This window comes from Hypomesus nipponensis, chromosome 5 (genome assembly GCF_054491055.1).
Source record: "Hypomesus nipponensis isolate SF chromosome 5, ASM5449105v1, whole genome shotgun sequence".
NCBI lineage: Eukaryota > Metazoa > Chordata > Actinopteri > Osmeriformes > Osmeridae > Hypomesus > Hypomesus nipponensis.
This window is the reverse complement of record NC_140365.1, coordinates 9,064,311-9,087,967: the sequence shown is the minus strand read 5'-3', so window position 1 is coordinate 9,087,967 and position 23,657 is coordinate 9,064,311. Positions and strand designations below refer to the sequence as shown.

The window sequence follows — 23,657 nt, the reverse complement described above, 5'->3', positions numbered from 1 at the left end:
GGCTACAAATGAATTGAATTACAGTATACTGCTTATTAATATATTGATAGTAAGTGTCACCCAATAGAAATATCAAATCAACTCACAGTCAGTAAGAGGAAAAGGCCAGGGACCAATGAAGTGTGTTACTTTAAATGTGTAGTTGACATTATATTTCTCCAATCCAAAACAGAGATTTTCCTAGCTTCACCAATCAGCGAGATCTAACTGAAGCGGTAGCCTGCCCACCATACTTAACATAGGTTGAATTGTACGCTGTTTCTCTCGACCGGGAACTGAGCTAGAGGACGTTTGAGTCACTGTGTACAGAGGGCCACTATATATCATTTTTTGTTACAATCAAGCCAAGCAGTAACGTTTCAACATGTTTTCTCGCGTAGCAAGACCTACAGTTTGTATAGCTCGAAGCTTGTCCACTTCAACACAGGTAAATATTATTTAATCTCTCAGTGACAGTGTCACCTCTGAGTGAAATGACTAACATTAGCCTAGCTAGCTAGTTTGCACTATGTAGTTTGGCTTGAGTTGATGGATGGTAGACTTGTATGGCTGTGGCAATACACCTAGCGAAGTAGGCTAGTTGTGCGTCATGTTGATTTGGATAGTTAACCTTCGAGCTAGCTACATGTCTGGGCATAATGTTAGGTAGCTTGTACGACTGAAACCCCCCTTGATATGCTACCATTACTGTACAACTGTGCTACCTAACGTTAGCCATCTGAGTCGACTACTACTAGCTTTCAGGTTCACGCTACGATTCTCGAGCAGTCATGTCCAGAAAGGTCAACTTGAGCTCCAATGCAACATAGACTTTCTTACGTTAGCTGATCGTTAAATTGGTTCATGTTAGCTCATTGTTGCACGTCTCCTGCGGTAAAGGGTTGTAAACTATACTCTTGCAAAGACTGTCTTGGAGTCTAGGTTATGTTTCATTAACACGCCACGCTTGAACAAGGTTGTTCCAAATCAACGAACTTGCCAAAGAATGGCATGACATGAGAAGTATCAATGCTTGTTCATCCGGTTTCTACTTGTATCCTACTTGGACGCTTGTAATGGCTTGCTCTCTCATACTACGGCCTATTTAAGATTAGGATTATCACTAGCTAGTCACCTGTGTGCAACCCAACACGGGTTTTTAATTACTTGTTGGCTGTGGTAGTTACTGGCAACAAATCATGTGGACATTTGTGGACAGCAACATACTAACTTAGCAGTTTGGGCTGTTTACCTTCAACGACTGTTTTTGCAAGTTTACTCTTCACTGGTTTACATACAGTCTAATAAGATTAACACTTTGAAATCCTCTGAATGGTAATTTATCTAAGTCTCCTTAGGGACTTGTGACCAACTAAGAACGGTCAGGAGGTTTGATCCAAAAATATGATCTCGACCTTTGACCTTAACATGAGCGGAGCATTCGCAGGTGCAGGTTTTGTTTCACCCCTTCTTAAAGCAAAGGAACAGGAATCATGGTGTTCAAACGTGAATAGAATTGTTGGATAAAACGGTGCTGGTTCTGCTGCCCTATTGCACACGTTCAAAATGTATATAATTAGATACATGTGCCCCTGGGAAAGTATTCACTTGATAAATGAATGACAATGAATGACAACAAACAAACGTCTCCTCTTCCCCCAGAACAATGCCAAGGTGGCCGTGCTGGGCGCATCCGGGGGCATCGGCCAACCCCTCTCCCTCCTGCTAAAGAACAGTCCTCTGGTCGGTGAACTCTCCCTCTTTGACATCGCACACACCCCCGGAGTGGCTGCCGACCTCGGCCACATCGAGACCAGGGCCCGGGTCACTGGTAAGACAGTGGCGTTAGCCTAGCATAGCATGCATAATTGGCTAAATGGGTTCAAATGTGTGAAGCTCTGAGGTGTCGGGTGAGATTCTACTAGAGCGGTGATTGCTTAAAATGAGTGTGCCATTGGTTCCAATGCCTCCCTTGAAAAGATGTGATTCCTTTGCTAGGTTACATGGGTGCTGACCAGCTGGATGCTGCACTGCAGGGCTGTCAGGTGGTCGTCATCCCTGCTGGAGTCCCCAGGAAGCCTGGTAAGGTCCTGCTTCAGATGGGCAAACCACCTGATTTCATGATGTATTCATAATCGACTTGAATTTCAGTTCTAAATGAAATGACTGGTAAATGGGGTTTTCGAGACTTTCTCCCAACTCCCTTATTAGTTTGGAGCTAGTCTGAAACCCCAAGAGGTGCACGGTCTTAGTGCTGCTTGTTTTTTCAACCAGGCATGACCCGTGACGATCTGTTCAACACCAACGCGACCATCGTGGCCACGCTGGCTGACGCCTGTGCTCGCAACTGCCCGGAGGCCATGATCTGCATCATCGCCAACCCCGTGAGCGGCTCCTCCGTCTACCCATGCGCACCTCATTCCACTGCTTAGGAGGCTTAACGCTCATGGTAACGATAACTATGTCGTCAACGGCTAACGTCTTGGATCTTTTTTTCCACCCCCAATTGAAAGGTCAACTCTACTATTCCCATTACATCGGAGGTCATGAAGAAATATGGTGTCTACAACCCCAACAGAGTGTTTGGAGTCACAACACTGGACATCGTCAGAGCGAATGCTTTCGTCGCAGATCTGAAAGTGAGTCATGTTTACAATCTGTTTTGTGAAAGGGAGGGAAAATAGGCGAGGGTCATTAGCATTGCTAACTGCTTTATTGGCACATCCAGAGTGAAGGTCATGCACAGACAGGCAGGTTCCACCCTGGTCAAAGCTTGTTTTTATTTATCCTGGAGATGATTGACAGATGCATAGATATAGACGGCATGACAAGGCAAAAAGAGGCACGCCTAATGGAGGCAGGAGACGGCTCTCTCCGCTGAAGACATTTCTAACAGATGTTACCAGTTATGTAACACTTGCTGCCACTTTTTACGTGCGCGCGTAGTGACTGTGGAAAAGATACTCGCTCATAGCTAAAGTTTTGGTGAGATTACACTGATGTTGGATGTTGCAAATGAACCCAGTGGAATTGAAGTGGTTAATTTAAGGGAATATATATTGTATTCTTGTATCTACCCGAGTCCATGTATCTGTGAAATATGAAGACAAGATAGCTGACAGTTGTTTCTCGTTGCAGGGCCTTGACCCAGCGCGTGTTAATGTCCCAGTGATTGGAGGTCACGCAGGCAAGACTATCATTCCTCTCATTTCACAGGTAAGACTAACACTTACTTTGAAATCTCACTTGAATGGGATTTATGTTCTCCCTTTTTCTTTTATATGACAGGTCTTTTCATAGTTGTTTACAAGAAGACCCAATGCATAAACTTAATGTGCTTGGGACCATCCCTATATTTTATCTATAGCTTTTGTCGCCATCTAGTGGTTTCAACATGTAAATGAGGGAATGAATCAGTGCCTGTGTATTTTCTATGGGGCCTTGATAACAGGATTTGTTGTTAGGAAAAAGGAATCTGTCATGTCTTTCAAAAATTCTTTGGAAAAGCAAAACAACCAGCAAATGTCTTCAAGTATTTCAAATATTCACCGGGAAAGAACTATGTCTCTAGTGTTCACCCAAAGTGGAGTTCCCAGCTGACCAGCTGGCCGCCCTCACCGGCAGGATCCAGGAGGCTGGTACTGAGGTGGTCAAGGCCAAAGCTGGAGCAGGTGAGGACCGCAATATGAACCAGTCACAGCCAGCCGTCGAGGATTAGCTGTAAAATGAGTGATCCGTGTGTCCCAGGCTCTGCCACTCTCTCCATGGCCTACGCTGGTGCCAGGTTCACCTTCTCTGTTCTGGATGCCATGAACGGCAAGGAAGGGGTCGTCGAGTGCGCATACGTGAGATCTGAAGAGACCGAATGCAAGTACTTCTCCACACCTCTACTCCTTGGGGTAAGTCCTGTACCGGCAACGCTTTTTGTTTAAGGCAGTTAAAGGAGATGATGAACCAAGGAGAGAAGTTGTTTTGCGATTTTGATTATTACGGTGCATCACTGTCCCGGTTAGAGAGACACAAAAAATATATATATATTAAAAGGAATGTGTTTTTGTCTTGTTCTAGAAACATGGGATTGAGAAGAACCTTGGGCTGGGTAAGCTGACAGCCTTTGAGGAGAAGCTGGTGGCCGATGCTATCGGAGAGCTCAAGGGCTCCATCAAGAAGGGAGAGGACTTTGTCGCCAACATGAAGTGAGCTGGGTGTGACAGCCTCCGTGTCCATGGTTATTTATATTGTCCTGTCACTTCAAATGACAGTCTCTCCAGAGTCCAAGTTTCATCATGTCTGACAAAATGATAGATGTTTGTTACTGATCAGAAGCGCAACAAAATTCATCAATAAACAGTTTCCTTCACCATTGTGCACTGGATCCATGTACATCTGAGATATATTGACATCAACTTGGCAGACAACTATATCTAGGAATCCTTGCCTATCCCTGCTTTTGTTCTTGTAGATGTTACGTAGACGTTCACTTAGTTATTCCTCTAAAGCCCTTGGAATGTCATTGTAGGCTCCTCCATGCCACTGCAATGAATTGTGTGCACTAGTGTTTTGTCCTTGTTCAGCAGTCCAGGAGGATTTGCGTTGCTTCCTTCAAATGTATAAAGGCATCTTAAACCAGAGCACTTTGTGTTTTATATAATGGGAGGGACAGGGGGTCAATAGACATATTTTAAAATATTTAATGTCTTCAAAACGTGCAGTGCATTGAGGTTATACATTTGGACAACTATAGTAATGATCTCGGGGAATGAGCTATCTCAGAAACAAAATACTTAAACGTGCTTTTTACAGACTCAGTCATGAAATGGTTAAGAAGAATGTTTGGAATGAGCGCGCTACCTTGTAACCAAGGAGAAGCGCAGCACTACAAAACATACTATAGCTTTGCTAGACTACTACTAATAAACTTAAGTGCGATCTGCAGCCGATTTTCAAGAGGAGTTTAGCAGTCGTAAATATCAACAAATTGATGGTTTTGAACGAGTATATTCAAGTTATTGGACGTGTATTTTCGCAAAATTGGATTTCATTAAAATCACAGCTGGCACTGCTGCGGGGAGGCTGGTTGGTGCGGGATGTCACCGCAACGACGCACCACGAAACAAGCAATCAGGCCAAACTTATGGATTTATTTGTTTGCACAAAAGTAAATGTGGGCAGGACAGTTTGACAGATGACTTTTAAACTTAAATTCAATAACGAAATATGACCTTAGCCTACCTTTAAATGACTGAAAGCGAAGTTCATTTGTAATTCTGTACACACCAGTCAACACGTATCCTAGCTACAATTCTCTGCACAATGTCCACCGGGATTCAGCAAGCCACACATCAAAGCATTAAGCCTTTCAAGTCCAGCGAAGAGTACCTTTATGCTATGAAGGAGGATTTGGCAGAATGGCTGAAAGACTTGTATGACATTGAAATCGACGTGAGCAACATTTTGGAAATACTAGAGACTGGCTCCGTCCTCTGTTTCCACGCCAATAATGTCACAAGAGTCGCGGAAGAGTTCATTCAGAATTTCGGAATTGTGCGCCAGATCCAGTTGCCAAAAAACGGTGTCACTTTTGTAAATTCAGCCCAACGAGCAACCTTTCTAGCTCGGGACAACATCTCAAATTTCATAAACTGGTGCCGACAGCAGATGGATATCAAAGGTATGGGTGAATCATAATGATATACCTCATGAATATTATTTAGTCCTCTACGCCAAGTTGTTATTGCTTGTGGATGTGCTGCGCTTACAGGTGTTTGCTGTAACATGTAGGTTAATTGAGCCACTAGGGAGAGCTCTTGGCCCATTGAGAAAAAGCGAGTCCTCGGTTTCAGCTTGCTGTCATCAAAGGCTCACTTGTTTAAATTCGCACACCCATCGTCTTTAAGCAAAATTACACCCAAATTTACCGAAAAATAATATGATTGCGATTCACACTGAAGCCTGAGACTCAACTTTGCATGAATTAAAAAAGACACAAACCTCCTAAAACCAATTCACCTGCACCGCTTGTGTTCTATGCCATAACTCTCTCTAGATGTGCTCATGTTTGAAACGGACGACCTGGTGCTGAGAAAGAACGAGAAAAATGTCGTGCTGTGTCTTCTGGAGGTGGCCCGGCGAGCCTCTCGTTTCGGCATGGCTGCCCCAGTGCTCATCCAGCTGGAGCAGGAGATAGAGGATGAAATCCAAGAGGACCTGGAGCCGGAGGTGACCCCGCCACCGGCTAAACCCCAGCGCCGTGCCTCCAACACCCAGAATCTGGATGAGATGGTGAGACTATACCAAAGGACCCAATTAGGGAGCAATACTGTCATCACTGTGTACTAACATCTGAAGGAGTTAACCAGTGATGAGGACTCCATTAGAACCACTTATCATTATCCCTCACCTACAAGGAGGACAGTCTATACTGGTTTCAAGGGCAGTTTATTTACAGTGACTAATGAATAATGAATCTATCACTGACTGCAATGTAGCTAACAAGGTTTATGGCCCAATTTCACTGAACTCAATGTATACACTTGTGTTGTGGGGAGAGATTGGTTTGTTCAGGTTGCTATAGAGCAGAGCAGTGAGTGAGTGATAGGGCATGGACACGGTCAAAATTACTGTAGAACCACACTCAAGGCTTGGCTGTTGAGATGTCAGAGATTTGTGGTGCGCCCCAGTGATTTACGGCAGACACTTCCTGATATATTGTATTCACACAAGCAGTTACAAACATCCATTGAGAAGCGAGTTAACGGTCCTGTCTCTAAAAGAAGAATGTGCACCCAAGTGGTTATTTTTTGCTTTTGGTTTAATGGAAAATAATGTAGTCATAAGTGTAAAACATAATCACACTCCTAAGTACATTGCAGGACCAGGAAAGAAGATAACAAAAAAAAAAACATTGCAAAATAAGACACACATACCATACAAAGCACAAACAGCAATGACATGTCTGTTCCATAAAGTAGTACAAATCCTACATTTGTGGAGGAATAATTATATTAGAGGAACGTAAATACTGTGTTGGTTGTGTCTGTGTGCGTGTCTCCATTTCCTCAGGTGCAGCACTTGATAAGCCGATGCACCTGTCCCACTCAGTTTCCCATGATCAAAGTGTCAGAGGGCAAATATAGAGTCGGTGACTCCAGTACTCTTATATTTGTGCGGGTATGTCGACAGAGTAATCCCCTTCCCCTTCTTCTTCATTTTCTCATCAATCCCTGTTACCATCCAGCTGAGCTCATTCTGTGCCTGTCACTTCTCAACTCTCCATCAATTCTTCACCGACCCATGTCTACACTGCTGCACAAACAAAATGCCTTTCAATAGAATTATTATGAGAGATCTTTGTCATGCTTACACACTCTGACCAGACAATGGGGTTGAATTATTTTGTGAATCACTATATCTGAATAGCACACTTGCATACGACAAATACTCATCTTCTTATTAATCCTCAACGTATTTTCTAGTCATCGTATGCAGCAAGTGTAACGTGTGTGTGTGTGTGCACATGCATCAGTGTTTATGCATGTGTCTCCGTGCCGGTTCAGATCCTGCGTAATCATGTGATGGTGAGAGTGGGAGGTGGTTGGGACACCCTGGAGCATTATCTAGACAAGCATGACCCCTGCCGCTGCACCTCTCTCTGTGAGTACTCTACCTTCACCTCGCTCCCACTCACCCACACACCGGCACACCTCATCAGTATGCTTGCCACTATCCTCACAGCTCTGGAGAGAACTTCTCCATCTCATTTGTAATACGCCAATGTGTTACAATACAGCTCTTATAAAGCTCTGAGGTGCAATTGTTTTACTTCATCAAAGTGAGTCTTATTCAGCGCAATGTGAACATCATATTGTTTCAAGGCAACGATTTATAGTTATAGTATCGTTAGCCTAAGAGTAAAATTTCCAGTAGCAGAATTCCGAATCATTAAACAGCTTGTGGGAAACGTTCAGTGAAAGTCACTAGATGGCAGCCATTGCCTTAAACACACACACTTGTCATTGAAGGAAGAAGCGTCTCATTTGGGGCTGTGCAGCGACCAAGCACCAAGTGTGATGATGCTGAGTCACACTGTGACATCAGAGCTACTATCATTTTACACCACTGAGCTGCGCTTTTGTAATGCAAGAGTCATTTACCGTTGAATTATCATGGCCTTGTCCTCACAGAGAAAAGATTAAAAAGTACATTTTTTGATGAGACGAGGGTTAGGCATAAGGAATGAATGCCCAATGGTTGTAAGCCTATTTAGGTAGTAGTTTTATTACTGTGACATAAAATATTGAATTTGGTTTTGAATGGAGAGGCATGTGTTGAATTGACAGTGACTCATTGCGTAACCTACCGTGAATAATGGACATCCTTTTTATCTGCTCATTTAATTTACTTGCAATTAGCATAATGCATTAACTAATAGATGATATAGAAAGAAAAAGTGTTCATTTCATGTCTAATCTGGCACCCGCCCAGCATTGGAGACCTGAAAATAACATACACACTGCTGTCATGTTAATTGTTCCTGTCCAATTCCAAACCAACAAATATACTCACTTATTTGATTTGCAGATTTGATATACCACATGCGTGAAAATGCTTTGATTCCTAAAACTAACATTGTGCTATCAAAGTGTGCAGCATTGCCTAACTACCCTATTAACATGCAAGCCGGTGCTCATTAAAGCTCAGTCTTGTTCAGTGACGTCTCTGCTTCATTTTCACCTCAGCCAGAGACGGCTGTGTTTACCAGCCTCCCTGCTGCACAGGTGACAGACGTCGACCTTGTTTTCCCTCCTCCCTCATTTTCCATTCCTCTCCTTCCTTTCCCCATTCATCCTCAGCCCACAAGCTGGCCCAGCGCCCGGCAACTCCGGTCCACGAGATCAAAGGCAGGTTGACACCACGCCCAGACGGCACTGGGGGGACCCAGCAGCCTTCCACTCTGCTCCTGAGCCGACATGCTCAGATCCCGCTCCAGCCTGTCCTCTGGACCCCCTCGGCACCCTCCTCCATCAAAAAGGGTCTGAGGCCCGCCAGTCTGTCGCCAGACCTCCGCTCTCGAAGCCCACATCCGAGGTCTCGCACCCCAGACCCGAGGTCTAGGACCCCGGACCCTGTCGTCAGAGCCTCCCGCTCCCGTCTCCCCAGGTCCTCCCTCTCTCCAGACCCAGGCCCCAGGGACGCGGGGAAAACTCCAGGCACAGGGCTTAGAACCTTCAGAGAACTAGAGGCTCCTTCTCCGAGCAGGTATGGGAGACCTGGGAGATCATGTTTTACCATGAGCTGAAATGTGTGGAGATGGCATGGGGGTAGATGAGAGACACTGGTCGGGATCATTGTCATGTCGTAAAGTCCAATTCTTCAAGAGACCATCACGGGAGCTTTCAGTACCGGAGTGGATAATCAATCAGCTAATGTCAGTAAATGCCACACTGACCTTCAACACAGTTTGATCCTAACATACTCATTAAAAGCACAGCACGGTTCCCAGTCCTCAGAACCTCACTGATTAATATACATATCCAACCACATTATCACTCCACCATCTTACTCATAGTGACTAATGTACTTGTGCTGCATCACTGTGGTGCTTCTACTGACCATAAATACCAGGCCAAGACACAGCCTTCAGACACTTATCTGACCTTAACAGGTTATTTAACAGGTGTTGAAACACCATCAAATACTACTGGTGCAGATCCAGGGACTGAGTGCAAATTCACAGGTATAGACTTCAACTAGTCAAGGGATGTTTATTAACATAGAGTACTATTGTGATGGCCATTACTCATGCTGATTAGGAAATGTGTGGACGTAAACTTTAAATAGAACCCTTTGACATGTATTTGATTCAGAGTAATGACCTACAGGATATGCAAGTAGGACAAAAGCTGCAATGCAGGGCTAGAAACAAAGCTCTCCAAAATGTGCATTTGCATTTACATATTCCTAGAGAAAGCATCTCTCTGATTAAAAACATTTCTCCTACAAACGAGAAACTTTTAATGATGAATGATTTAATAATGAATGTGTTGAGACCACGTTTATCTATGCTGTAAAAACAGCCTCAAATAATAATAATTATATTGCAATTCCCAATTGCATTTAGTTAATTTGTGTTTGGTCATTTCCCTGTTAATGTCCTTCATAACAGGTTAGATTACCAAAATGAATCACCTTTGTGCCGTGCCACAATGTGTTATTGTGGACCACTTTAGCACAAATGGCTGCTAGAGGTGTAATTATCTGAGAGATGAGTGTGGTATTGCATATTTTAGCACTTAATCTCCCAAACTGGGCTATCTGTGGACAGCTTGTTCTCGCTGAATCAAGGCAAGGACAAAAAAAAGGAAGCCATAATTGTGCTTTGGGTTGTCATTTAATTTAGACAAATATGCCATATGCAAGCCCAAGCATAATCCTTTAAGACTGGTATGTCATTAGGCTGTTCACAAACTGCAGCTCCGGTGCCCTTGTATCTTGTGTGGAGGATGTAACAGCTGAGAGAGTCTTAAGGATTATCCATGCCTCTTATTCCTGAATCAAGTCCCTTCACTCCACTTCTGCAGACTAGGTTCTGACGTAGCGGCCCGGCTAGTATTGGTTTCTCTGCAAATCCCAAACTTTGAGAGGTAAAACGGAAATACATTTCGAGCGAAAAGTAGGTGAGTGTCTGTGGGGTGGAATGCCTCACTGGACATCCTCTGAAAGCTCTCTGTGGAAGTGAGAAGCAAACAGTTTCTTCTTTCCTTCTCATTTAACACCTGGGGCACAAACAAAGTCAAAAGGTGTCTCAAAACTATGGTGCAGCTGACTAGTTTGTACCTGATTTCCCTGACTGCAGCTGGGGGAAACTTGACGTGTTTCCATTCGTCGTTTTCATTGTCCAATGGCAGAGCTCTGACGTGGGGAAATGGGGAATCTTGGAGTTCTCTTGGTCTCCCCTCGGTACAGATGGCTATTCTTCTCTCTCCTAAGGGAACATTGGCTCAAGGTGAAAAACGGCTGTTTGCTTAAATCACTGTCCTATCTCGTCATATTTCATATATATCATATTTCCCCCAGATTCTCCCATCTTTCGACGGCAGAGGTTATCAACCTGTATTTCTGCAAAATCTGAGATTACGGAATCCACTCGAAGCAGGGTTGTGTCTGAATTTGACCTTGTCACTGCTATTTCATCCAACATTCCATGAGGTTGTATTCACGTATTAAAGGACTCTATGAGGAAAACGTTGCTGATTGCCTGTATAGTGTTAGTCTTGGTTAATGCTGAGTTTTTGATTGTTTGCCAGACCTGAATAAGAAGTACGTACTTGAATGACATAATAGCTATTGGTTAAGTGTTATAGTGCACCGGACTGGAAAGCTTGCAGATAACATTAAGCTCTCACTTGATGAAGTACTGGAACAACTAGGTGTTCCAGCTGGAAAATGACCTTGTCAACAAACTCTTCAGTTTCAAGGGAGTTTTTTCCTGGTAAACACAATTTTTACGTCTTGCAGGAAAACTGAATGGAGGGTAACCAGAACATGGATTAATACCTCCTTGGTGCAGGATCTCTACACAACTTCATAGTCACTGGCTCTGGGAGAGAGAATACACAGATATTTCTGAAGATGGTTTTGAACCTTTAGTTTACATTTACATTTAGTTATTTAGCAGACACTCTTATCCAGAGTGACTTACAGTAAGTACAGGGACATTCTCCCAGAGGCAAGTAGGATGAAGTGCCTTACCCAAGGACACAACGTCATTTGGCAAGGCCATGAATTTAACCAACAACCCTCTGATTAATAGCCCGACTCCCTAACCGCTCAGCCATCTGACCCCTAGTTGACAAGCTTTCAGGGAAATCAGTGGAACTACTATGTACTGTACTCTGACAGCAGACGTTTTGAATTTAGATGGGGAAGAGTTGAAGTATATCTGTTCTTAGACAACATCTGTATGGCTGCAATTGTTTCAATTCAAATCCTAATTTATTTTCATTTTGTGAAAATGATAGGTCATGTACTAGCTTCTGAACGCCAACTTTAGAGCAGTGTCTGGATATCTGCCCACTTGCAAGAATGTAACAAATGAGCTATTATGAGGGTGTGAAGGTCACCTCTGACAGTCCTGATAAGCAGAGGTAAGCCCAAACATGATAGATGTGTGTGTAATCTCGGTCCTTCTTTTTCAGACTGAGACAAAGTGCCTCACTTCAGCACCTCCAAGCAGAAAAATATGACTCGGCATTCAACTCCACCACCAGGACAGGCCGTGAAGCCAACCGTACCTCCCCAGCCCCACGCCTGACCAGCAGCCTCCCTCGCCCCGTCCAGCGCTCCTCCACACCCCAGCCCCAACCTCAGCCCCAACCCCAGCACCAGCCCCAGCCCCAACCCCATCGCTCCTCCACACCCCAGCCTCAACCCCAGCCCCAACCCCAGCCCCAGCGATCTAAAACCCCCTTGGTCTTCCACAGAACCCCTGGCCAACCTTCCTTCCAACCACAGTCCCAGTCTATGCTGGAAAGTAGGCTCACCCAAACCTGGACCAAATCCCAGTTTGCCTCCAAGCTCAGACAGAGCTCCAACCACACCGATAATTCCAGCCTTTCTTCAATCCTGAGGCAAGGAGGGCCTTGTACACCCAGACCTGCTACCCCTATAAGAGGTTACAGTCCAGCTAGATATACTCCTGACTGCACAAGGCAACCCACCATCACTATCCAGGAGCCCGACAATGATAATCCTCCACAAAAAAGGCCAACTCTAATTCGCACCTTCTGCCCTGCCAATAAGAACAGAGATTACTCGTTCGGGGAGGCCCCAGTTAGGTCCTTTAGTCCCATTGGTGGAACCCCTAGCGGGGTTCAAAACAAGACAGCTACCCCTGAAATGAACTCAACCATTACTTCTCACAGCGCTTCAAACGGCGATACGGATCCTAGGAAAAGGCAGCCCCTGTCCAGACCAAATGCATCTGGCTACCCTGTGACCGAGAAGACCTCTTCTATTAACTGTGAACTTGGAGGGAGTCTAGATGAGCTTGACTCACACAAGGTCAGTAGCCAAGGCTGTAGAGAGGGAGACACAGACAAACGCTACCTCTTCATTCCTCCTCCCCCCATCAGCCCAGCTGAGGAAGCCAGTCTGTACCAGAGTCTGGAAGACGAGATCCTGGCCAACCTCCGGCAGCTCAGCGTCGGCTCGGACGACGACAGCCGCAGCAGTGCCCAGGGGGACCGCAACCACAACGACTCACATCAAACTGCCCCAGAAAACCGGAAACGAGATCCCAGCGCAGATGCTGCAAGTCTCGACCGTCCAAGTGGGGTTAGCTATGATGCAGTCGTTGCTGAACTCTCCCAAGGACGGGAGCGGCCAGTGAAGGCGCGCGTGGAGAGCCGGGCGGACGCGGTCTGTTCTGGAGGCAGCAAACTTGCGTCCAGTAGTGCAGAGGTGGACACAGGTCTAACCCTCAAAGTGACCAGTTCCTGGTCCTCATTTGGATCAAGTGTTGAATCTAAAGAGCCACCCATTGAATGTAAAAGCTCCCCTCACACGAGCAACAGAGTTAGCGTTAGCCGTTGCGGCACAACCACCAAATCAGCCTCGGTTAATCCTCGACCCGACTCAAAAGAGCCAGAGAACCTGAAAAAGCACCGACCTGGCTCTCTCAGACGAAGAAGGACCTTAAAGAAACCAGAGAGAGTGCCTTCCATCTACAAACTGAAGCTCCGCCCAAGACTCCGACCCAGACATGACCACAGACCCGGGAAGAAGCCCTCCAGGATCCCCACCCCCGTCTCCTACAGGGTCAGTCAAACCACGGAGGACCCTGGAGGAGCTACGAGAGACATGCCAAACCCACAGAGACAACCTCGTTCACTCAACTCAAACATCCAGGCAAACCAACAGAGTTCTTTGGAAAGCTATGGAAGGCTTCATAGCCACAGACAGCCTGATGGCAACGATGATCCAATAAGGCTAAAACAGAGGCAAACTCCCAGCCAGGAAACAGCAGAGGAACCGGAACATGAGTCTTGGGTTTAGCAGCTCACAGAATGGGCATCACTAGAATGCCCCAACTGACTAATCATTTTGACATCAGCCCAGGCAGTGATGAGAGAAAATGAGCAAATGAAGGATGGATGTGTGGTGACATAGAGAGACCGATGAACTGTCAAATCTCGGTGGCTTTAGCACTCTCATTTACGTGTCCTTAAATGAACAAGCGCTCCACTGTGAAAGATGAGCATTTTAATGGCCTATTTGGAGCCTGTTTACCCTGTGCCCTCAGATGTATATTACATTGACTTCATGAGAGGCAGGATGATGGAAAGAGCAACTCAAAAATCCACGTCCAGCTTTCATGCATTGAGGTAGAAAGGTGCTCTCACACCTACCAGGTAGCTGACGTCATGCAGAGCCATTCCATTGCCCTCCCCGCGACAGCACCCCAAACTGTGCTGAACTACTAAACAATGTGCATTTCCTGGAAGAAAAAAAAGTCGTTCTGCTGTGTAATTAATGACACTTGAAGTGTGAGTCAGATCCATTTGTTTGGAGGTCAGGTTTCTGATTTTCACACAGCAGGTCTCGGCTCATCTCCAAATGCACTTTTCTGAATGGTACACCACGCTGAGAGGAGAGGACACTCACAAACAGTAACACACACACACACACACACACATGCGCGGGGGAGAGAGCAGCAGGCATCAGGAGACCAGGGAGAATGGAAACCTTCAGACCTTATTATCGGACACAGCCGGACTTCTCACCGCAACCCGTTGGCCTCACTGGAGGAAGTGTCCTATCACAGCACAGAAGATAAGCAGGTGGCCTCCGAGACACCTAGAGCTCAAGTATTGAGCTGCACTCCACTGTTTTTTGGTGTACATACACTAACACGCACATACGATTACTTTTCACCCTTTGTTCAATTCTGCCACCGCTACAAGTCAGCACAAACATCTTTTGTATTCCTCTCACGAACGAAATGATTCCGTTGCAAAAGAAATACCATTTCGTATTTGTCTTTGCCTCATATTCTTTTGATACATTTCTACATGCCTCTGTGGAATAAAAGATTATTGCAGTTCATATTTTCTATACATGACAAAGGGGTTTGTTTTCTGTCAATATGTCGTACATTAAAATATCTTCTACTGACCTACAGTGTGTCTTATCCAGGCTTTGCCAAGAACCCATTGTAATACTTTGCCAGTGTATCAGTCACCTTGTGTTTATTGAGTTTGCAGTGGCAGATTCCAGTCTTATAAATAACCCCTGGGCATAATGCTGGGAGGGTGTCAAGTCTGGAGCTATAAATAGCCTGTATCAGAGCTGCAGCCCGTCACACTACAGCAGCTGCGCTTGTTCCTCCGACTGGCTCTCACGTCACACTGCACACAGCTTCAAACTAGACAAGGAGATCTCCAATTACCTCCGCCGGCTGTGTGGCTATGTGACATTGCAAAGACGTGTGCACTTACGCACAAGAAAACACAAGGTAAACAAGGAACAGAGACTATGTCGGGACCAAGTCACATTTGAATAACCTTTTTTAGTTTACCAAGCACAGTTGGACTATTCCCTGCAAAATCGTACACTTCAACCAGCTGCTTAAAACCATATGCTTAAAAATGTCATATGCAAATTGAGCCCAATCTCATAAAATGATTGGGAACATACCGTAGACATATGTGCTGTTCAGAAACAATGTTTCAACTAGCGATTTGCTTCACTTTGACTGATATCAATTCAGGGATTAAGATATTTGCCTTTTCACAGCTACCAATGTTATTTGGTGTCTGCTATGGTGATGTGCCTGAGTGTGAATACAGGCTGCTTCACAAATGTCAGTGTGACAGGCGATCACACTGACCCACGTCACAAGTCAGATCCAGATGTGTTACATAAGCTTCTTTCAAGCCTTTTTTTACAATTTCTGGTTTTGTGCAAGCCCTTTCTCCTCCAACAAATAGACATGACCCAAGAGCCTTGAGTGAATACGGAATTTGAATGGGAGGTCATTTACAGCGTGTTTGGAGGCAAAGGTGAAATGCACTGTATAACGATGAGGTATTTCGCGGGAAGAAATCCTAATGGGCCAAGACACTTTGGTTCAGACAGAAGAGGAGGGAGTGAGGTTGTGAGGTATTCTATACTTCCTAATAGAGAATGTAACCAGACTCACTGAGGAGGGAGGAGTGGCTATCTTACAGTGACGTCATCACGCGTCTGACCAAGAGATGGTCATTGGACAGTTCATTGTCGGTGCTAAACGACAGAGACTGGTAGCACCAAAAAATAGTTTTATTTGAACAGAAACTTAACAGTAATTTTCAGTGGCTGTGCTGTTCTTTACACAGTGTCGTCACCAATAGCAGTAAAATCTTCCAAAGCCTGCAACTGGCCATTTAATTCAAGTCCAATCAAGTCCAAATCAGTTGGCAATTGTAATCAGTTATTGAGTCCGTTTTTTTCTATACTTGTGCTGTTATATGTGTCCTCTATGCAATTTAAGTATAATTGAATTCAAGCCGGTGGGCCTATTGCTTTTTGAAATGTCGTTTTTTAATTTGAAAAAAGAAAAAAACTATGCCCCTGCATGGGCCTACCAGTGGCATACACAGACAAGCAAAACCTTGTGTACCCTACACATAGTATGCACATTTACAACCAATCCAAACTAATCCTAAAATGAAATAGAGGTGAACCGAAGTCTGTTGCCCTCCCTTTTAATGGCCACGATTACCCACACATTGGTATCATTTGCATTCAAAGCAAAGCATACAATATAGGGCTGATTTACAGGACAACAAGATTTACAGAAGGCAAATGACTCCAGTTCATATTTTTAATATTTAAAGAGCACTGACCACACCATACTCAACAACCTTGGACTATAGGTGCTTATTCAAAAATGCAATTTAATTAGTGAGACCAGGACAGCATGGGTTAGGTTAGTCTGCTCTCTTTCCTGCAGATGCCAGCCACAGTCTCACTCTGTAGGGGGCCTAGGGCATTTGCAATGTCATGAATTACCTCTAAGTTACTTCCACAACACAAACAGCTGTCTGTCTGGAGCCACTACCAGATGCTAGAAGATTCCTTGAGTGCATTTGATTATAAATAATCAGACAGCCGGTATTTTTGGTTGAAGTAGCTGCCTCTAAGTTAAGGAGAAGATCAAAGGTGGTAACGTTTACAAAGATAAATGATTTCCCCATCCTTGATCGAGGATGAATTCAGCAGCAAAACTTGAGGGCAGTTGTAGTAGGTACACAGCGGATCCTGCAGGTTTTTCCTCGTCGATCACAACTCAGCGGTCCTGGTCGGCCACTGCCCCTCCCGAGGCTACCCTCTCTCGGCAAAGCCGTCCGTCACATGAGGCAGCAGCGCTCCCTCCGCAGCGCTCGCTGGAAGCGGATGGTGGCGTGGACGTGTTTGCAGCGCGCGCAGCCCACGCTGCGCAGCGCCTCGCCGAAGAGCAGCAACATGTGCCAGTTGAACTTGGCGGAGCACTCCACGTAGCCGCACTTCCAGCTCTTCCTCACCAGGTCGGAGACGTTGTGGCGGGGGATGACCCGCCCCCGCTGCAGGTCCCTCTTGTTGCCCACAATGAGGATGGGAGTGTCCGACATCCCCACCATCCTGAGAGGGGCACAGTTAGTTCAGTCAAGTGAGGCATGATGCGTTTCATTTCATTCAGTATGGCAGAACAAGTCCTATTTCTTGTGGGCAGTGTTTGTTAAATGATTTCACAAGCTGCAAGGCCAAGCACTTGCACAAATGAAGTCTTGAGAAGTGTTTGTCGAGAAACCAGCGACATTGGTATTTATTCTTTGTACATATTTTCTTGAACTCTACCTCTACATGCACTTATATTTCACACACACACACACACACACACACACACACACACAAACACAGAAAACTACACAAAAGTAAATACGTCTCATACATAACCACCAGCCTTTAGTTGGAGAACTCTGGGGAAATTATCCTGAAGGCCTTTCAGTTACAGTGACAAATCCCAATCCCTATCTACCATGTTGAACACATTTTATTCAGAAGTGGGGAAAAGGACATTATACAGAAGCTTACTTTTCAGACTGTTTGACCTATTCATGAGGCAAAATCCAGAAACTTTTAACATATTCATGTCAGCACAAGCTTTCTTCCCCTTGCTAAATTGAAATGAAAACCCTAGCGTGGGAAATAAAGGCCACCTCAAAACGAGGCTTTTAAATTGCACAGATCCCTTCTTGTCACACAAAGGTATTCTGTGGCTCTGGGGAGGGGGGGCTGTGTGTGTATGGGGGGGGGGGTCTGTCTCTCTTTAATTGTCTGAAGGTTGTTCTTCTGCTGTGAGTCCAAGGTCAATGAAAAGCGTATGCTTGTTCAGTGCAGCTGTTGCGCTGAAGTTTTCCGGACTGTCCTCCCTTCTCCTTCTCCCTGGTCTGTCAGGTTCCTTTTGTCCACAGAACTTGACTTTGTCAACAGCTTTGGTGACAAACTGTTTATTTACTGTGGCCTCACCTTTCTTGTGTACCTGGACCCCGCGTGACAGAGCTGTGAGTAAGACTAGGGCAGTCACTCTCCTCTCTCTCTCTCCCCGGGCATCTGCACTCAGCCCTTGTCTCCTGCCTTATCCCCCTCAAACTGAAGACCAGAGCTTGTGACAGTTCCCTCCCTGAGGAGGTAAAAAACTTTTCCTCAGCTGTCAAATCCTTAAAACCAACCGCAGAAGTAAGACTCTCTTAATTAGGGCACAGTGACGGAGAAGGAGACACGTATTGGAGGGCAGATATTGACTGAGGGACTTCGTATTGTGTTGAACATTCATTTAACGAGCCGATTCTGAAGGCGCACATAAATCGAACACAGCGGCACAGGCCGGACTGCGTAATAACCAAGTCCGCCCCTGTCGACGATCGGCAGAGGCGGGCTCTGACACCGATTAGCCTCCGAGTGGCCTTGGCCAGCGTAGCGTTCCTGTCAGCTCAGGTGATGACTGACGGTCTACCCCGCCACACATCCTGGCGGCAGACAAACGGGCTCAGTGGGACGGCTACACCTCCCCATCCATCACAACCGGCGACAGGTGACCTCCGCCAGTAACCCCCCGCCATCCCCGCTGTCACCTCCGGATCGGCGTTGACGTCGGCGCTGACGTCCCGTCGCCACGGAGGCGCAGCAGGGGACACGCAGACGAGACGGAGACGAGACGGAGACACACCTGGGAGCACGTTTGATGGATTAAAAGGGGAGGAGGAATCATTGACATTGGCGCCCACAAGGAGTTTGGGAAATCTCGAGCTTGCGCGGCTGGATGAGCGCGCACCGTATTATGTTCACTGAAGCATATTTGCCGAGTTGGGATCATGAAGGGGTATGCAAATGACACAGACGAGTCAAAGACAAGATACTGTCTTTGGATGGGTTGGAGTCTTGAATGCGCAAACGATGAAAACCAAATCAAATGAAGTGGCACCTTTCCCCAGTGCCTCCACCACAGTCCCATGGGACATTGAGAACACAAGCTGTCAGTTTCATCCTGGGTAATCATCAGGTTTGAGGAACAAATTAAACACTTCAAAATGCCTCGTCTGTGTGTGACTTGTGAAGGAGGAGGCAGTTTAAGTAAGCCCCTAACATTACGTCTTGTAATCAAGGTCCCAGTGCATCTTCATGCGCAATATCAAACAAAGGAAAAAACGAAAGAGGGACTGACACTGTCAACCAATTTGCCCTTGAGCAAGGCATTTCGACTTCACATCTAAAAGTACAAAAAGTAAAGTTAACACATTCATTATTAGAATTCTACGCTTGGCCTCCTGCAATTCTCAAAACACAAAGGAGAACATATTTGGGATTCCCTCCTCATTTACTGTGTTCTCCAGTACAGTCGGAGAAGCACTTGAAATTCGACATATCCTGGCTCCTTGGCCAGATCGAGACATCCTCCATGACTTTTTCAGATCCACCGAGGATCCTTTGTGGTCGAGCTGTCGTACCTCCTCAGCTCCATGAGGCACAGAGCCGAGACATGGCATAAACAAACAGCAGTGAAGTAGGGATTCTCAGGGGAAGCTGTCTTGATGACAAGAACCCTTGACCTCAAGTGGCCTCGTGACCTACGTCTGATTTCAGTGGGTGTTAAACAAAAAAAAGCTCCTTGCGTTTTCCACCACTGATTTTCCTGATTGCGGAGCGCGGCCCAGGCAGTAACTGTAATTACGACTGAGCGCCCCCTACCCCTCCCCCTCCCCCGCCCCCTCCCCCGCCCCCTCCCCCGCCCCCTCCCCCCCGTTTGTCATGCAGGTGCAGTCGTCCTCCCTCACCTGGTCTCCAGGATCTGCTGACGCATGGTCTTGACGTATTCAAAGCTGTCAAAGCAGCAGATGTCATAGACCAGGATGTAGACGTGAGCACTGCGGATGCCGCGGCAGCAAGTGTCTGTCCATTCCTGAGGCGAGGGGGAGAAAGACAGGGGAAATGACATCATCAGTAAGACTGCTTACTGAAACGCATATCTGCTCGAGGCCATTATCCCTATCAGCAAACAATATTAGTCCTGGTTGATCCACGGTTGATGAAATTGACCCAAATGTAATTTTACTTAACCTATTTCTCCTGCTGACTGGTTTCTCACAGTGACAGATATATTTTATTTGTTAGTGCTTGCGGCTACTCCACCAGAATAAAGTAACACTCGTGTAAAAATGAAAACACATATTTTAAGTGTTAACACTAACATAATATGTACTGTGTAATTGTTAGGAAAGGAGAACATTAACAGCTGATCTGGTAAACCTTCAGGCATTGAACCAAAATCTTATGGGAAAATATAAATATTGATCATTGACTGAAAGTGCAGTTTAACACCTTCATGTAAAGATATATTAGCAAACTCATGTTGATTGAGCAAAAATCCTGTGTGCATTTCTGACATCTGTTTTCAAGTGTCATGTTGTATGACGCATTATTCAACCTGACATGAGCCAGACCCTTGGACCGGCAGACATAAAAGAGTGCTGTTCCTTTCATGTGACGTGCCTGGAAATGACACAGAGCTACTCGTCCTCTACTCACCAATGACAGAGCTGATTCAGCAGGCTCTAATTTGAGCGTCATGGTCAGGTTTGTGCATTTGGGTCAAGAGAGAGATAACTTTTGAGGGGCCAGATGAAAGGATTATGTAGAGGGGCAGAATATACTGTGGGACATGAATACACCCAGTTCACGTTTTCAGGCCAAATGGCTGGCCAGAAAACAAATGACCCCTATTGTCTACAAACGAGGTCCCTCTAATTCTCGCAGTGATTAACAGAGAGAACCTGGCACTTCTAGCGGCTACTTCTTTCAATCGATTCTACGAAGATCTTAACAGCTCCATTTCCTGTCACGCCCCTTTTTTCTAGAAGTCTCCCGAGTGTCCTCAACCTGCAGGTGTGTCGACCAGCCGCACAACCTAATCATCTCCTCCGTCCCCCGTCTCGGTGGAACAGATGGGCAAGCGCACCTGCAAGCTGCTGCCAGGAAAGCTGGCGATGGCCGGGTAGTCCGTGATCTGCAGGTCGTGCACGTGACCGTTGAGGACGGCGGCGGCCAGGTGGACCTGGCGCGTGCGGCTCGGCCCCGGCGGGGGCCTGTCGCTGTAGTCATCGTGGAGGAAGCGCTGCACGATGGCCGTCTTGCCCACGCCCTGCGCCCCGAGCACGGCAATCCGGAAGGGAGGGGGCATCCGGGAGCCTCCTCCGCGAGCCCCGCGGCCGCCGGCGGCCGACCCGCCGCCCTCCCTGTTCTCGCAAACCACGGGCCAGTGCATTCAGGGTGGAAGAACCACGAGGGCACCGCATAGTCCACACGCGGGCGCAGAGGCGGGTGTGCAGGTGGGCTCGGCGTTGGCTCATACATAGGCCACCCGCACCCCCCCTGAGCACTGAGGAGGAAGGGGGTGGAGGTGGGTGAAGCACGAGCAGAAGGAGCAGATTCAGGGAGGGAGAAGAAAAAAGAGTGTGAAGGGGAATGGGACAAGAGACAAGGATGTGTGTGTGTGTGTGTGTGTATGTGGGGGGAGGGGTTGAGAAAAGGGTGACAAGAGATTGCGGAGAATACAGACAAAAAGACAGCAGGAGAGAGAATGCTTGTTAGTTCAGTTGGTGTAAAACACATGGAAACCACCAAAAGCCTATTAATTCAGAAAAAGGAAACAATGGCAGGAGGCTGCTAAGCAACCAACAATAAGAATAGAGCAAGGACATCATGATATGGAGAAATACCAAACAAGTGAAATAAAGACAGTCACATTCATTCCAAAATGCCCTTTCATATTTTGAAAGGGAATTTTGTACATGTATAGGGCATAGGGCATTTTGTACATCTACTTTATTTATCGGTACAAGACTTTGGAATAAAAAACCTGCACAGCTAAATACAGCCCTGGGTAGCAGAGCACCAGCAGGCCTTACCTGCATTTACTGACCTCATTACTAAGAACCTATGCTTAATTAGGGCGTCACACTTATTACTGCACTTGGTCAAATACAATAAGACTGAATCCTTAAGCATCACAAGATGAATACCAGGTAACGAAATCATAAAATCGTAATTTCAAACGATTCTAATTTTTTGACTACTTTTCAACACCCATTTATCGAACTCGATTCATACACTTGCAAATATTTGGTACAGCAGATTCAGGGGTCAAATCTCTCGTCGTAGGCTATCCTTGGTGGCCCTTGACAGTTTTCACTATGAGATGTATAATTTCATACATTTTCTCATGAACGTAGGCTACCAACCTAGAAATAATATAGCCTATGGGCAAAGTTTAAAAACAACCTACTAGTACGGGTAAATGCAGCATTGAGGTCAGGTCCTGAAAGTGGAGCAGCGTCACAATCTTTACCCGCTCATGGTAGGCTATAGCTCGGAAAGTACACAAACTGCACTGATGTACCATATTAAGTCTACATGTTTCTAATGTGAAATTGTATCTACTATCGTTTAAGATAAACCTAGAACAATAAATAACCTAGCCTACTGGTACAACTGTGCGCATTCTACTTGCAAACACCTCGTGGCATAAACTCGATTTTATCTTCATTTACCCACCCCACTTACACAAGTTGATATTAAAAGCATGCATTACCTTAATTAATGTGTACAAGTTGAAAAAATATTTCAACATATTACCGACAGAATAACGACATACTGTGTGTACAAACTCCATACATGACTACATCTTATATCTTGCGGAACTGCTGTAGGATTCCAATACATGCTTACCGTGCGCGCAAGTAAGGTGCTCTAAGGATGGAGAGAGGTGCAGTCTGCTGCGAGATCTTTACCTGCCGTGATGCTGTTCTGTGTAGAACCTTATTCGTTGACTTCCCACGAATATCTAAGTGGCTCAGGTGCTTTGAGTGCAGAGTCGTAAGATTACAACCTCCTCGCAACCCCCACCCTCCACACCCCGTCGCCATATCTCCCCCCCCTATTGGCTAGCGGTACACGCAGTCCAAATATTGTGTGTGTGTTTGGGGATGGGGGGGATGGGGGGGGGGGGGTGGAATCGATATGCCCACGTAAATCAAACTGCTGTCGTCCGATTATAATTTTGAATAAGGTTTAGTGAAGCCTAATGTTCACCATCCTATTAT

General features: G+C 45.8%; 3 protein-coding genes and 1 long non-coding RNA gene across 4 annotated transcripts; 2 read left to right on the top strand and 2 right to left on the bottom strand.

Moving 5' to 3' along the window:
- The first annotated feature begins 251 nt into the window (after positions 1 to 251).
- Positions 252 to 4,610, top strand: mdh2 (malate dehydrogenase 2, NAD (mitochondrial)). Its single transcript, XM_084698542.1, has 9 exons — positions 252 to 427; positions 1,642 to 1,810; positions 1,978 to 2,061; positions 2,254 to 2,363; positions 2,493 to 2,618; positions 3,118 to 3,195; positions 3,551 to 3,650; positions 3,727 to 3,878; positions 4,048 to 4,610. Exons 1-9 carry the CDS (start codon positions 365 to 367, stop codon positions 4,177 to 4,179), a joined length of 1,014 nt encoding a protein of 337 aa, XP_084554668.1. The 5' UTR covers positions 252 to 364; the 3' UTR covers positions 4,180 to 4,610.
- Positions 4,611 to 4,844: 234 nt separating this feature from the next.
- Positions 4,845 to 15,268, top strand: gas2l2 (growth arrest specific 2 like 2). The gene is made up of 6 exons (XM_084698661.1): positions 4,845 to 5,650; positions 6,026 to 6,261; positions 7,042 to 7,149; positions 7,536 to 7,632; positions 8,832 to 9,237; positions 12,177 to 15,268. Exons 1-6 carry the CDS (start codon positions 5,293 to 5,295, stop codon positions 14,032 to 14,034), a joined length of 3,063 nt encoding a protein of 1,020 aa, XP_084554787.1. The 5' UTR covers positions 4,845 to 5,292; the 3' UTR covers positions 14,035 to 15,268.
- LOC146288316 (uncharacterized) lies at positions 10,351 to 11,253 on the bottom strand. The gene is made up of 2 exons (XR_014755217.1): positions 10,816 to 11,253; positions 10,351 to 10,705 (listed from the first exon to the last, which is right to left on the bottom strand). It is a non-coding gene; the product is annotated as an uncharacterized LOC146288316 (long non-coding RNA).
- Positions 15,269 to 16,362: 1,094 nt separating the features above from the next.
- On the bottom strand, positions 16,363 to 23,409 carry rasl10b (RAS like family 10 member B). Its single transcript, XM_084698496.1, has 4 exons — positions 23,284 to 23,409; positions 21,515 to 21,934; positions 20,334 to 20,458; positions 16,363 to 17,640 (listed from the first exon to the last, which is right to left on the bottom strand). The coding sequence occupies exons 2-4, from the start codon at positions 21,818 to 21,820 to the stop codon at positions 17,370 to 17,372; spliced, it is 702 nt and encodes a 233-aa protein (XP_084554622.1). The 5' UTR covers positions 21,821 to 21,934; positions 23,284 to 23,409; the 3' UTR covers positions 16,363 to 17,369.
- Between the last annotated feature and the right edge of the window lie 248 nt (positions 23,410 to 23,657).

What these genes read in the sequence shown, in the direction of transcription:
- rasl10b (XM_084698496.1), bottom strand. Translation starts at nt 21,820, where the DNA reads ATGCACTGGCCCGTGGTTTGCGAGAACAGGGAGGGCGGCGGGTCGGCC. An exon ending in TTCCTGGCAGCAGCTTGCAG is followed by an intron (nt 20,459 to 21,514) that starts GTGCGCTTGCCC and finishes CCCTCGCCTCAG; the next exon opens with GAATGGACAGACACTTGCTG. An exon ending in CAGCAGATCCTGGAGACCAG is followed by an intron (nt 17,641 to 20,333) that starts GTGAGGGAGGAC and finishes TGCCCCTCTCAG; the next exon opens with GATGGTGGGGATGTCGGACA.
- mdh2 (XM_084698542.1), top strand. Translation starts at nt 365, where the DNA reads ATGTTTTCTCGCGTAGCAAGACCTACAGTTTGTATAGCTCGAAGCTTG. An exon ending in TCATTCCTCTCATTTCACAG is followed by an intron (nt 3,196 to 3,550) that starts GTAAGACTAACA and finishes CTATGTCTCTAG; the next exon opens with TGTTCACCCAAAGTGGAGTT. An exon ending in CAAGGCCAAAGCTGGAGCAG is followed by an intron (nt 3,651 to 3,726) that starts GTGAGGACCGCA and finishes CGTGTGTCCCAG; the next exon opens with GCTCTGCCACTCTCTCCATG.
- gas2l2 (XM_084698661.1), top strand. Translation starts at nt 5,293, where the DNA reads ATGTCCACCGGGATTCAGCAAGCCACACATCAAAGCATTAAGCCTTTC. An exon ending in ACAGCAGATGGATATCAAAG is followed by an intron (nt 5,651 to 6,025) that starts GTATGGGTGAAT and finishes AACTCTCTCTAG; the next exon opens with ATGTGCTCATGTTTGAAACG. An exon ending in CTGCCGCTGCACCTCTCTCT is followed by an intron (nt 7,633 to 8,831) that starts GTGAGTACTCTA and finishes ATTCATCCTCAG; the next exon opens with CCCACAAGCTGGCCCAGCGC.